General features: G+C 36.6%; 1 protein-coding gene and 1 pseudogene across 1 annotated transcript; one reads left to right on the top strand and one right to left on the bottom strand.

The window, feature by feature from the left end:
• Window positions 1-1881: 1881 nt before the first annotated feature.
• Window positions 1882-2517, top strand: LOC113311515 (MATH domain and coiled-coil domain-containing protein At3g58240-like). The gene has a single exon (XM_026560347.1). It carries the CDS (start codon window positions 1882-1884, stop codon window positions 2515-2517), a length of 636 nt encoding a protein of 211 aa, XP_026416132.1.
• Window positions 2518-11190: 8673 nt separating this feature from the next.
• Window positions 11191-12463, bottom strand: LOC113314418 (annotated as a pseudogene).
• Between the last annotated feature and the right edge of the window lie 1132 nt (window positions 12464-13595).

Raw genomic sequence — 13595 nt, 5'->3', positions numbered from 1 at the left:
CAATCGAGGTCACTTGGGTGCGCAGTGTAATTCATTTGAACTTAATTGAATTGTTTTTAGTGTGAAATGTGAATGAGCTTCTGTAGTAGTATAGGGTTGTCTACGCCCACTATTCTATAGTACTGCCAAGGTGCTCTGGCGTATTGCAGAAAATTACAGGTTATGCTATGTCATACTGTTCTTCGATGCAGGTCACCTTGTTGTGCAGTGTAGATCATTTATGCTAGCAATTAACATATATGACTGATTTAATAGGATGGAAGATGGCGGTGAAGAAGGTCAACGAGTTAGAAGAGGTAGAGGACCGACAACCTTGAAGTTTTTGTATACTCTACAACCAGGACAGAGACTTCAAGTTGAATCTTGGCTTAATTCACCTGTCGGACCAAACTCTACTTACCTGACTACGTACATTAGCCACATAGCTAAAGATGGCAACAAACTACCATTGACAGTATCAAATTGGACTCACATGCCGGCAGTACTCGTTCTGAATGCTATTTTGGAAGTAAAGGTATACTGATTTTTTTTTTGAAATTGTTTCACTTTTGAGTGTTTTGGAATTGTAGCTTGATGATTGTAAAATGTTGTTTGTTGTCAGAAAGTATTTGAGTGCCCGGATGATTTGAATGATTGGATTAGAGCTAAGCTGAATGACTGCTGGAGGAATCACAAACTATAGTGAAAAAAGAAGGATTTTATAAGTACACTACTCAAGAAGAGCGTCTTGCTAATCGACCCAAGGATGTTGTTGAGAGCCAGTGGGGACTGTTGGTCGAGTACTGGCAAAATCCTCACCAAGAGGTACACCTTGAAATAGTTAAGCATTCTTGAAGGTTTGTATGTATGATTGAAAAAGTTAAGATATATTGTATTCATTTGTTTAGGAAAAATGCGCTAAGGCTAAAGCAAGCAAGTTTAAACAAACAGTTCAACAAAGCAGGGGCTCCAAACCATATGTGAAATATGCAAAGAGGTAACTAAGTTTTTTGTGTAGTTACCGAGCAAAAAAAAAAGTTTGTTGTGTAGTTCGACAATTGGTGAGTTTTCCATATGTTATAGACAACTAATAGAATGAACCCTCGTTTACAGTTAGAAGCTAAGCTTAAAAGACCCCCTACAGCTCAGGAGATATGCGATGCTACCCATGCTAAACGAAAGGTAACAACGGAACAATTCGAATGACCCGTTAACGATAGATTGTATAATATTAAAATTTATTCGTGAATATGATTTTTCTATTCCTGAATTACAAATTATGGAATTGGTTTTATGTTCCTCCCAATTGTTGTTTCTATGTGTCCGTTCCTCCAATTGAACCTATTCATATGGGGATGGTTGCGGACTCTGCTCAGTACTATAGCATACTGGGTTGCGGACTCTGCTCAGTACTATAGCATACTGGGTTGTCGTCACCCGTCTATGCCTTGATATGTCACATCCTTTCAAGTTTCATGAGATCTAATTCTTTGGGGATGGTTGCGGACTCTGCTCAGTACTATAGCATACTGGGTTGTCGTCACCCGTCTATGCCTTGATATGTCACATCCTTTCAAGTTTCATGAGATCTAATTCTTTGTGTACGTTTTACAGTCTCCTGTTTCTTCATCAAAAAAGATGAAGATGATTGCAGAAGCATCTGGCTCTCGGGAAATAAACACAGTTTGTAGAAATAAACGGGAGCACCTGTGTATATCAAGATGTAATTCTTTTCCAACCAGTCCGGTTCCCCTGATCCAGGAATGTGTTACAGAAGACGACCAGGATCACATGCAAGCTGCATCAGATGAATTGGAAGACGGTCAGGACAACATGCAAGCCGAGTCTGATGAATCCATTGAAGATTTTGGGTATGTTGGGGAACCTATTGAAGCTGTAAAGATGACATTCTTCGCTGAACCTATTGAATCTGCAAAGATGACATCCTCCGCTAAATCTCCAACTGTGGATGATATCTCCACAAGTGTTTCTGGTCGACGGAGTGATGAAGAATTTGAGTTTGTTGACAACTTTAAAATCCCAAAAGAGTATGCAGCTTTATATAAGAAGATCTTTCATAAGTATGGGCATATGGGGACAAGGAAAGTCATCAAGTCAAATTATACTGTGTTAGTGGCATTTGTTACTAGCTTGTTGAAGATTATCTCTACAATGGAAGCTGCGCGAGGTGCAGATTTAAGTGAAGCGCTGCTGGAAACATGGGAAGGAGACATCGAAGATGCTGAGAATCTGGGATTCAATATTGAATGGCTTCGAAAGAAGTTTGATGAAGTTAAGAACATTTGGAAGTCTTCTTCAGGAATACGTAAAGACATTGAAATCTATGAAAAAGAATTGGACGCAACGCAGGTAAAATATGTAGATCTTTTGGCAAGAAAAGAAGAACTTCTTCGAGAAACTTCAAAGGTCATTATTGAGATAAGGAAAGCTGAAGCAAAGATTTCATCCATTCAAGAAAAGTTGGCTCCAGAAAACAATTTCTTGAATGAACCTATTTTAGGGAAGCTGCTCAGTTGAACGTAACTTATTTGAACTGTTTTCTGGTGTGAAATGTGAATGAGTAGGTAGCTTCTGACCTCTGTATTGGTGTCTAAGCCCAAATTATCAAGATCTTCGGTTTGAACTTTTTGTATCTTTAGGTGAGCGTGTACATCAACAAGAGCCCTTATTTCTGCCAATTTTTTCTTTTTCTTTTTTCCTCTTTTCTTGTTCATGATCTTCTTGATTAATGAAGATTAACCTTTCTCCTCAAAAAGAAGGAGTCCATCAAACCCAGAATAAAATTACATACATTCAAGTTTTTATTTTATTTAAGGGATTTAAGTACTCTGTAAGTGCTTACAAAAAAAATACATGGAGTATATGCAGAAATAGGCCTGTTTTGGACCCTCATTTTCGTTTGTAGGCCTGTTTTTTTATTTATTGCAAAACTAGGCAAGTTAAACGGATTCCATCCACTTTAACTATCTTGGTCAATTTATCGGGTTGACTCGTCAATATCTCGCCAAAATATCATATAGGGAGATCTCATGGATGTGCTAAGATTACTGAAATGTCCTTCACACGTGTGTGTCAGTCACATTAGATAAGATGTCCACGTGTCTCGATAAGATGTCCATGTGTTGCTATCTGAGAGCCTAATCTAACTAACACGACATCTAGAGGATTAATTGAACGGCCATGATAGTTCTTCAATGTTATTATCGACAGCGCGGGAAGGTGTAAGGACTAAGAGAAGACATAGAGAGAAATCGATTCATTTAGTTTCTTCTTCTCTCTTGTTCATTAGAGAGGGTTTATAGTAGAGAGATAAATCAGTGAAACAGTGTTTTGTTAGTTGAGATTCTAAGAACAAATTGAAGATTTCCTGCTGGTGAAGATGACGAGACGGAAGAAGCGTTCTACAGAGAGGTAACAAAAAACGCTAATCTGTTTTTTTAGGTTTCATGGTTGATTTTAACGTTTCAGTGATGAACATATTATGGGTTTTGTTTGTAAGGTTGATTTATTTGGGTTTGTCGGTGTTTAGATTTCTAGGGTTTTCTATGTTTAATGAAGTTCGAATTTGTTCATTAAATTTTTTTGATAATGAAGTTCGAATTTGGTCTGCTGATAATGAAGTTATACTGATAATTTTCTAGGGTTTCTTAATTTCAAAATTGGGTTCTGCTAATAATGATTTATTGAAATTGATTTCTATGGTTTTTTATGGTTTGTGTGATAACTGATTTCTAGAGTTTTTATGGTTCTAGAATTTGTCTGATATATATTTTGTTGTTCTTAATTGTAGAAAGCAAGTGGTTCAAGAGGTTATAAATGAGGTTCAACACGACATATTTCCAACCAGAGATATTAAGGTGAAGGATCTAATCAACACTGCTATGTGTATTGAGTTTAAGAGTTTGTCCAGAGAAGATATGGGTATAAATCAGTTAAAGTCTAGGATTAGTCCTATGTTGAGATTAACCAGTAGGGAGACATTGGACCTTCTATGGTATGTTGATCAATGCCTACCATCAAACATCATTAATGATGAAGAGTTTTGGTTTTTCTGGGAAAATGCAACTCAAGATGAACATGGTTGGATTACATTGTATTTGTAAGTGATGCCACTAGATGAGAATGGTGAGATAGATGTATCTCAGGTTACTGCATATTCACAGCCTCCTCCACCATAGATGACACCCAAAAAGAATGTGACTCCAAAAAAGCCAGTCTCTAAGACTCCACCTAAACCAGTTGGTTCTAGTGGTTCATTACATAAGACAATAACAAAGAGATTTAGGGATGGCAAGACAGTTAGAAGAAGTCAAAGAATACCTAGGATGAAGAAGAAGAATCCTACTAAAGTATTCATTGATTTAGCTCGTAGTCAAGATGTTTCTGATGAAGATGTTGATGATGGAGATGTTTATATTCCACAGTTTACTCAACAAACACAAGTTCGTGTAGCTGAAAATAATCCTGTTTTGGAAGCTAGTGTAGCTGAACCTGAAGAATTGACTCAACACAGTAATGCTGGTGGAGCTGAACAAATTAATGAGATACTTGGATTTGAGGAATATTCCAATCATGACTTTTGGGTTGAAGCTACAACACAAGAAGAAGTGGTGGAAGATTTGTTTGCAGTTGCCCAAGAGTACAAGAAAAGTGATGAGTATGTCTTGCAATTGAAGAATGTAGAAGAAGATGAATGTAATCCTGATGATGAGTATTTCCTGAACAATATATCAGACAAATAAAGCGAAGAGAAGGATACCAAGAGTTACAATAAGTTTCTACCAAAAGTTGAGAATGAGTATCTTTCAGATGGTACTGCAAGTAAGAGAAGTGATGATGGTGCAAATGATGATATGGATGTTGCAAGTGATGGTGATGATGCTGAAAGTGATGGTGGTGATCCAAACTTTGGGGAGGTGGAGGTTGAGAATGACAAGGAAGGTAATTCATTGCTTCTATCTTTTTTTAAACTTTGTTGGGTTTGATTTTAGATTTGTTTAGTACTAATGCCCTTATCTCTATGGTTTTGTAGAGGACCATTATGAGGACCTGGTCTCTGACAGAGAAGAAGAAGGTAAATTGTCATTTATTTTGTAGTCTTTTGTTTTTCTTATTTTTTGTTTGTTTGTTATGTTTGTTTGAACTCTAACTGAATCATTTGTTTTGGGGAATTTGTATCAGAAACCAACAAGAATGATGGGCTTAAACTTATAGTATCAGAAAGCAGCAAGACTGATGGGCCTAAATGTTCAAAACCTCATGATAACACACAGTCTAAGGAAGACCATGCACAACATTTTATGGAGGAGGAAGCTGAGGAGATGTTCCCTGAGGGAGTTACTTTTCAACAAGTGGATCCTTATAGCCTAGTGAAGGGAAGCAAGTTTGTCAGCAAGAAAGCATTTGAGAGCCTACTGTGTAAAGCATAAACATCAGGTTAAGTTTAGTGATTCAAACAACTACAAGATTAGGGTGAAGTGCATTCATAATCAGAAGACCAAGTGTCCTACGTTCATTTATGGAAGAGTTATGAAGGGTGAAGGAACTACATTTACTCTGTGAAGTTGGAATCTGAAGCACACATGCAATGGAAATGTTAAAGGGGAGAACAGATGTACAAATCCAACATTTGTAGCTGATTGGTACATGGAAAGGTTGGAGACTCTTGGCAACAAAAACAACATCCTTGATCCTGAGTAATTGGAAAATTAGTTCAACAAAACAATGAAGGTGAACATTAAGTACTACACAACCTGGAGAGCAAGAAATATTGTGTTGCACAATATTTATGGCAGCTAGAAGGAGCAGTACAAGAAAATTCCTGCATTTTGTGAAATGGTGAAGGTAACATTATTTTATTGTTTGATTGTTAATGTTTGTCTTTAGTTAGAGCAACATGACTTAATATTACAAATTATATGGCATTAACATTACTTTGTTGTAATTGCAGAAAAAATTGCCAGGAAGTGTAGCTAGTTTCAAGCCTGCTATAAAAGGATTCTTGGATGGGTGTAGGAAAATCATTGGATTGGATGCTTTCCATTTGTATGGGAAGTATGGTGGTTTGTTACTGGTTGCAACAGGTTTAGATGGTCAGAATGGTTTAGTTCCTCTTGGTATAATGGTGTGTAGGAATGAAACCATTGAGAACTGGAAGATATTTCTCAAAGACTTGAAAGCTATACTGGGTGAAGACTTGCATTTCATCATTATATCAGACAAGCAGAAGGGGATTAGTGAAGCTTGTGACAAATACTTCTGCTTGGATGAGCACATATTATGTTTCAGGTAATGTTATATTATTGTTAATTTGTTTCCTTTATTAATATTTCCTAATAATATCAATTCAATGACTAACTACTACTTGGCTACTTGGCAGACATTTGATGAAGAATTTCAAGAAGTATTTCAAGTCATTCAGCTTACACACTCATTTCTGGAATGCTGCCAAATTTTACAAGAAGAGACACTATCAGGTATGCTCATTTCTCTAAACAATATAATGTAATTGCGATTGCAAGTATTACAAACATGAGTTTGATACTATTTATGTTTGTTTTTAGCAACACATGGATAAATTGTTTGTTGAGGATGAAAAGGCAGCATTGTATCTCCTAGATCAAAAAACTGAATGTTGGTCTAGGTCTCATTTCTCAAATGATAGCAAGTGTGAGCACATTAACAATAATTTCTCAGAATCTTTCAACAACATGGCCAAGCTCTTCAGGGATAAGCCTATCATTACACTTGGATAAATGTATAATAAACTGGTGATGGGTCTTTTCTTCAAGAGGAGGAATGAAAGTGAAAGTGGCAGGATGGTCAGATAGTTCCAAAGGCAATGAAGCTGATTACAAAGATGTAGGACTTAAATCATCTGTTTGAGTTAATTGGAGCTGTAAGGGGAAAGGTGTATGAGGTCAGGAGTTTTCATGATGCTGTGTTTATTGTGAATCTTCCCAAAAAGACATGTAGTTGTTTGCAGTGGCAGCTGAGGGGATTTCCCTGTCAACATGTTGTATGTGCTTTAACACCTTTGAGACCAAACTGGGCTGAGTAAGTCACACTCTCTTTTCATTCCAGGGTTTCATTCCCATGTTTTGATTTGTTATGTTCCCTTTATTTTTACTTTCTCAATCTTGTAAACTGAAATCTTGTCTGATTTCATGTTGTAGCTACTGTGACCCTGTGTATAGTGTGGAATACTACAAAAAGACATATGCTCCAGAGTTTGAACCACTGTCAGCTGAAATTGACTGGGTAAGAGCATTAGTTTTACTAAAGATAAAGATATTGATTATTGTGCAATAAATATATGATAATAACAAAGATTCTTTTAGGGCTTCATACATGCTTTATATAGTACACAACCTTTAAGGGTTTCATATCTTAACCAATATCTTCTCTTTCTTTCTTTTTTTGTGTAGAATATACTGGTAGAGTTCATTAATCCTCCTGTTATCATAAGGAAAACTGGAAGGCCAAGGAAGAAGAGGATTCCTTCCTATGATGAAGCTGGAAGTGTGAAGAAAATGAAAAAGTGTAAGAAGTGTGGATTTATGGTAACTATGCAATAACTTGTGCTGGTGGAGAGGTTGGAATGAATACAAAGGGAGACAAACCTAGAACCTGTGTTGATGGCTCAACATCATCTATTTATGTCCCTGAACCATCAAAAATGAAGTACAACAGAAAGAAACCAGTTGTTAGTGCTTCTGCATGTGCATCTACTACTGCTAAGGATGGAATGAAGAACAACAAAGATTCCAAAACATGTGTTGGTGAATCATCTAAACAAGAGGCTGCAAAATCATGCCAAGGGAGAAAGAGAAAGGCTTCTTCTCAACCTGCTTTCAATCAGACTAACAAACATGTTGGATCTGTTAACAACAAAGTCGCCTTCACAGTTGCAGATCCAAAGGGAAAGAAGAAACCAAAGAAGTACATGAAAATCTGATTCTATGTTTGTGTTGGTCTCTTTTATTTTTGTTTTGTGACTGGATCTGAACAATATGGTTGATTTTGTGTTTCAATTTGGTTATGGTCTTTTGTAAATGGATGAATGGATGCTTTTGTAAGACAATGCAAGTTCTGAAGTTAAAATATTAAATTTATTATAAAATTGTTACAGGCTACATTTTCAGATTTTTCTTAAATTCCTTGCATATTTCATACACTTTACCCTTCATTGTTTCTTTGCTTTCAATGACAAGAGCATCTGAAGCCCATGTGAATGCATCACAGGATTTCTTCTTGCACGCAAGGTATGCTATGTTGAAATTATGTTGTTTTTTGCATATCTTCAGTTCTAATTGAGAGTTGCAGTTGTCTTTAAAGCATTTTTGAAGCTTCAGTGGATAGCTTGTAACACTATGATTGTCTTCTCCACAGGCAATACAACCATGAGTTGATGGAAGCTTGATTGGAAGTGCTGAAGAATGGGAAGAAGTTTGAGAAAACCACTCAAAGTAGTTGCAGGTAGGATTAAAGCATTTCAAGAACAATTTTCCATTACTTACATCTGTTTTAGACCTCAACAAAGCTCTTACTCCATTACAAGGTACATGTTTGCACCTTGAATAAACCCATGGACATGCCTTTGTTTCATGATCTTCTTCTATTTCACACATTAAACACACTATCATACGACTTGAAGCACTTGCTTTATCATTCATACCACCATCCATTTTTTCAGACCTGAAAACGAAGAGAAGCAGAATTATGTGGTTGTGGAGATGTTCATTTATGGAGAAGAAGATAAGAGTGTCACGTAAGCGGTGCCGCATACGCACTATGGGGTGACGTATACAGAGTCAACACACATCTGGTTGGGTCACAATAATCGATTCAAAGGACTTTTAGGTCTTTTTAGTTACATCTAATGATGCTAACTTTCCATCCATCACTTTTGGTCAAAACTTGCCTAGTTTTGCAATAAATAAAAAAACATGCCTAGTTTTGAAAACCATAAGAAAAACAGGCCTATTTTTGTAAAAAGCCCAAAATACATTCAAGTTTATATTGAAGTGATTTTGCTTAAGGGATTTAGTTGTCAGCATAATACGCAGCTAACAACTAAGAGTAGCAGCAATGCACGATTGCACGGAAGTAAGTGATTGCAATTTTCGGAGCTGTGAACTAATCTCCCAATATATTCTTTTTCTAGATTTTTCTCCTAATGCTTTGAGCGAAACAAGACTATTTAGACATTTCATTTAGATTTTTCACATAAACACCTGTATTATGTTTTGCCTTAAGATGAATACTCTTATTTTTTCGAGCGAAACAAGACTAATAAGATGAATACTCTTATTTTTCTCCCCTGCTCATCTTCGGGAGAGTAAAAAATTAAAAAACTAACGTGTGAGGGCAAAACGAAGTATACAAAGGCAATACTGGACCAAGGTCCTCTTCCAGGCAAAGTAGGATGCTTATCAAAACCCTTAGAACTACTACTTCAAAACCCAAATTTGATTGACATATACTCCAGAAACAAAGGAAATCATGCCGCAAGTTTTTTGTACTCCAATATTTTAATTGATCATAAAGAAAATTTCTCAAACAGGCAGAAAATAGAAAACAAAAAATATTAGCAGAAGCAACTAACATTACCTATTGCAAAGATGTGAACTTCATATCCCAAACACCATTATGCCTAATTTCATCTGCAAACCTGTAAACAGTTTGCTCTGAAATGTGTTTAAGCCCCATCCGTACACATGCACGTACACACAGATATACTCTTTTCTTGAAACTCTGTTTTTTGGTTTGGACCCTTTGTTATAAAGGTGCTCCTACTTTGGATTATTTAGTTAAGGCTGGAAAGGCAGATTCGGATATATGTTGTTTCTGTAATGTGGCAACAGAGACAAATATGCATCTTTTTCTTCATTGTTTTTTATCTTCTTTTGATCATGATTGAGTTTTTGCGGAAAGTGTTAAAGCTTCTCTTTGGGAATGGCCTAATAAAAAAGGTAGAAATATGAAGAAAAAATTATGGGGTTTTATTCCATTTGCAGTCTGGTGGACGATTTGGTAAGAAAGAAATGTCCGATTGTATGGCGGAAGGAGAAGAAATTTTGATCAACTTATTATTGCGATAAAGTATACCCTCTTTAACTGGGCTATGTCTTTTAAGATTTTTGATGGATACTCTTTAAGTACTGTTATTTGTAATTGGGAGGCAGCGATTGGCAATTGCTAACTACTAGCTTTTTGTTTTTTCTTTTGGCAATTGTCACTTCTGGTGACTTTTATCTCTTAATATAATTTGCCCTTTCTGTGTCCAAAAAAAAAAAAGTGGAGATTTACCTGTCCCCTAGACCACGAAGAATATATTTGCCAAAGCTTTGTTGTAATTTTTGTTTTCGAATCATAACAACAGAAAAATCCGCGTGACCATAGTAGAACCTGATTGCTTTTTGTAACTGCAAATGGACCATAACCATCGGATGGTATACTAAATTCTTTATTCCAGCCCCAGTAGAGTTTACAGACAAAATTTCATTGAAATTTCCCATATTTTTTTTTCTTTAAAAAGAAATTGCTTTTGCCTACTTGTCGTGGGGAAAATCGGTGTCAACTGGTTGGTTGCTACTGAACATACTTTTGATGGCCTTGTAGCCAGCCACATAAGTGCATTGCGCGACCTAAAAAAACTAGCTAACTAGTGCTGCATATACAATAAGACCGAATATGTAAGAAAGGTTGTGTGTACCGTATACAAGTCTCATTAAACTTTTTAAAGCTCTTTTGGCTACTTCAAGTTCATCCGTCGATGGGTTTGTTTCGCTTGATCATGAGTTAATATTGCTCGTTTAGCTAGATGACCAAACAGGAGACTGTTAATACATCAGTTAGCTATGTTGGAGAATTTCAGGTATATGACGAGTAATGTAGTCAATTTCGAGTTTCGTCTCGGCCAGGAATGGGACACTAGGACAGTTTTATTTCCGGGAGATTGTTCGGTGAAATCTTGGTGTCTTTATTTGCAAATTTTATGTGGTGATTTACTCTGTCAAATCTCGTCTTGACGAGATTGAGAACCGGTCATGAATCGAAACCGAAAATCTTGGCCCTCTTTCCCGAGATTGACTATAACTAATAACGGGACCAACTTTTTGAATGGAGTCCTTAAAATTACAACATCAAGCCGAGATTCAGATTTCATTTATTCCAGCAAATAAAAGAAATCATGAAGCACTTTTATTTTGGATATAAGTGATTGCAACGAAAAAACATCTCTAGAAAACAAAACCAAACAAAAAGAAAATATCATGCAGCAAATCTAAAGCAGGACCAACAAACCGTACCAATGGCGGATGTCACTGTAATACAGCGGTCTCTGATATTGCGAAGTTGTTGATACACGGGAGCAGAAACCAAGTTGTTCTTTATTCTAACAGAAGTATTATTAACATAGGAAAGAGGAAATGCAAGAAAACATAAATGATGCACACTAATATGCGCGCGTATTGACTTATTCAATTAAGAAGTGTCTGGGATGGCTCCATTCAAGCTACATTCAGCACCATTAACAAATACAAGCGCAATAATTAGTGTGCAAGATGAAGAAGAGAAACTTATGTGAGATCATGCCCCCGTAATTCTTTTTCCTTTAGTGCTTCATTTGCTCTTGACAATATTGTGGTCTTCCATGCATCCAGTCGGGTCATGCTTTCATATTCCTTGACAGCATCAGTAAATTTTCCAACATCTTCCTCATCGGTTGCAGCAGCCAAATCAGTTAAGAGCTTGCACTCCCGAGTTCCTGTAAAAGTCGGATCGAGATCCTGATATTTCTCCAGTGCATTGGTAAGTGCAACAATATCGTCTTTACGAAGTTGGCAAAGACCAGCATTGAGTAAGTATCCTTTTACATTGTAGTTCAGAAGCTTATTATTGAGAGACTGTCTTGCCATATCTTCGTATATCCCAATTGCCTTTGGATATTGTTCCTGTTGGGCAGCGAATTCTGCAACTTTCAGCTTGCACTGATTTGCTGCAGTGTTCACCTCTTCACTTTGGAAAAGATCAGCTGCACGTTCAAAGTAAGCAATAGTTTGGTCTACGTTTTGTTCAGCCTCATATAACTCCCCCATTTCCTTGCAACACCTTGCGGCCATGTTATACCTTCCGATTTCGATGAATTGACTCACTGCCAGCTCCAAGCATGATATCGCCTCTTTTGGAGACATTTTTTTTGTACGCATTTGCAGAAGCAACATATGCTGAAGCAGCATCATGTCTGCTATCCAACTTCAGATGACAACCAGCCAATTTGATGTATACTGCTGCAGCTCTATCCCATGCTTTGGCGATTTTGAAAGAATTGGCAGAATTTTCATATAATTCAGCAGCATCTTCATATTTAGAAGAGAATAAAGCCCAGCTATTAATCTTTTTCTCAGCTTTATTCAAGAATTCTTCTCCTTTTGCAATTTGATCCCCCATATCTTAAAAGCTTCCGATTCTCTTCTCCCTCTTGTTCTTCTTTTAATCTTCACAGGAAAAAATTGCGCTCTGCAGGAACAATTATTTTCTAATAAAGAAACTATAGCCTTCCTGATTTGAGTGAAACTCAGAATGACAAAGCAAAACCAAATCTAGCTTGGTTTCCCAAACAGGAATTAATTTAGCAAATTAATAGAAATCAGTTAGAATTTCTATAATTTTGACCGTGTTTGGCTTTTGGCGACTGTTGACCGAACAGGAGAGTCAGGAGACTGTTAATATATCACGTGAGCCATTGACACTCTCTCTTGAATCACATGTTCATTCTGCAGTTACCCGCCATTAGCATGTCCTCCACTATGACCACCCAGCACGAATTAAACTTAAGGATGCCACTGACCCTTGATAAATATCAAAATCATTCTATGAAAATATACCAGAATCAGTAACCATTGGAAGATTAAGGATGGTGGAGACACTGAAATCAGTTGGAGTCGATTGCAAAGGTTGTAGAAGAATCTCGGTTGCATTCTATGTACTTCTTTTTTCTTTTCTTTTTTTTTTTTTGTTAGGGTAGTGGGTTGGTTTTAATGTTCAGCTCCATTTCAAGGATACGCTAATTAGGGTGCCTGCTATCACAGAACTGCTGAAGATTTCTATTCGGATTTTCTTATATGGTTCATCGTCGTTTTCTCCACATTCGCATGGCTTAATTGAACTTGCCTCAATAGCTTTGTTGATACCAAAAACCATGCTCGACATGTGGCGTCAAATGAAGGCCGAAGTAGTATAACATCCCTAGGATAGTCAACATAGTATCTTAGTTTAGTTTCCTTAGTTTGTAAGTAAAGGTTATATTTGTAAATACATTTGTACTCTCTACTACTTAAGAAAATATCTAAAAGAGAGAAAAGGGGAGATTTTATTTTATCCTTATCATCTTCTTCCCCAAAAACTAAATCTAGAGCTCTCAAAAAACTCTTTAATGGAGTCTATTTAAACCAAATAATTGTTAGTGAAGAACAATGAATACAAGTGTGGGTGTAGTTATGGATTTTCCGTAGTTACATTTTGGCGCTAGAGTGAGGGACAGTAAATGATTTATCCTACCTCTAATTCTTAATTCAAAGGAGATTCGTCAA

The sequence above is a fragment of the Papaver somniferum genome, chromosome 9 (genome assembly GCF_003573695.1).
Source record: "Papaver somniferum cultivar HN1 chromosome 9, ASM357369v1, whole genome shotgun sequence".
Classification (NCBI taxonomy): domain Eukaryota; kingdom Viridiplantae; phylum Streptophyta; class Magnoliopsida; order Ranunculales; family Papaveraceae; genus Papaver; species Papaver somniferum.
Note: the sequence above shows the minus strand (reverse complement) of the source record. Positions and strands in the feature narration are given on the sequence as shown.

What these genes read in the sequence shown, in the direction of transcription:
- LOC113311515 (XM_026560347.1), top strand. Translation starts at nt 1,882, where the DNA reads ATGACATTCTTCGCTGAACCTATTGAATCTGCAAAGATGACATCCTCC.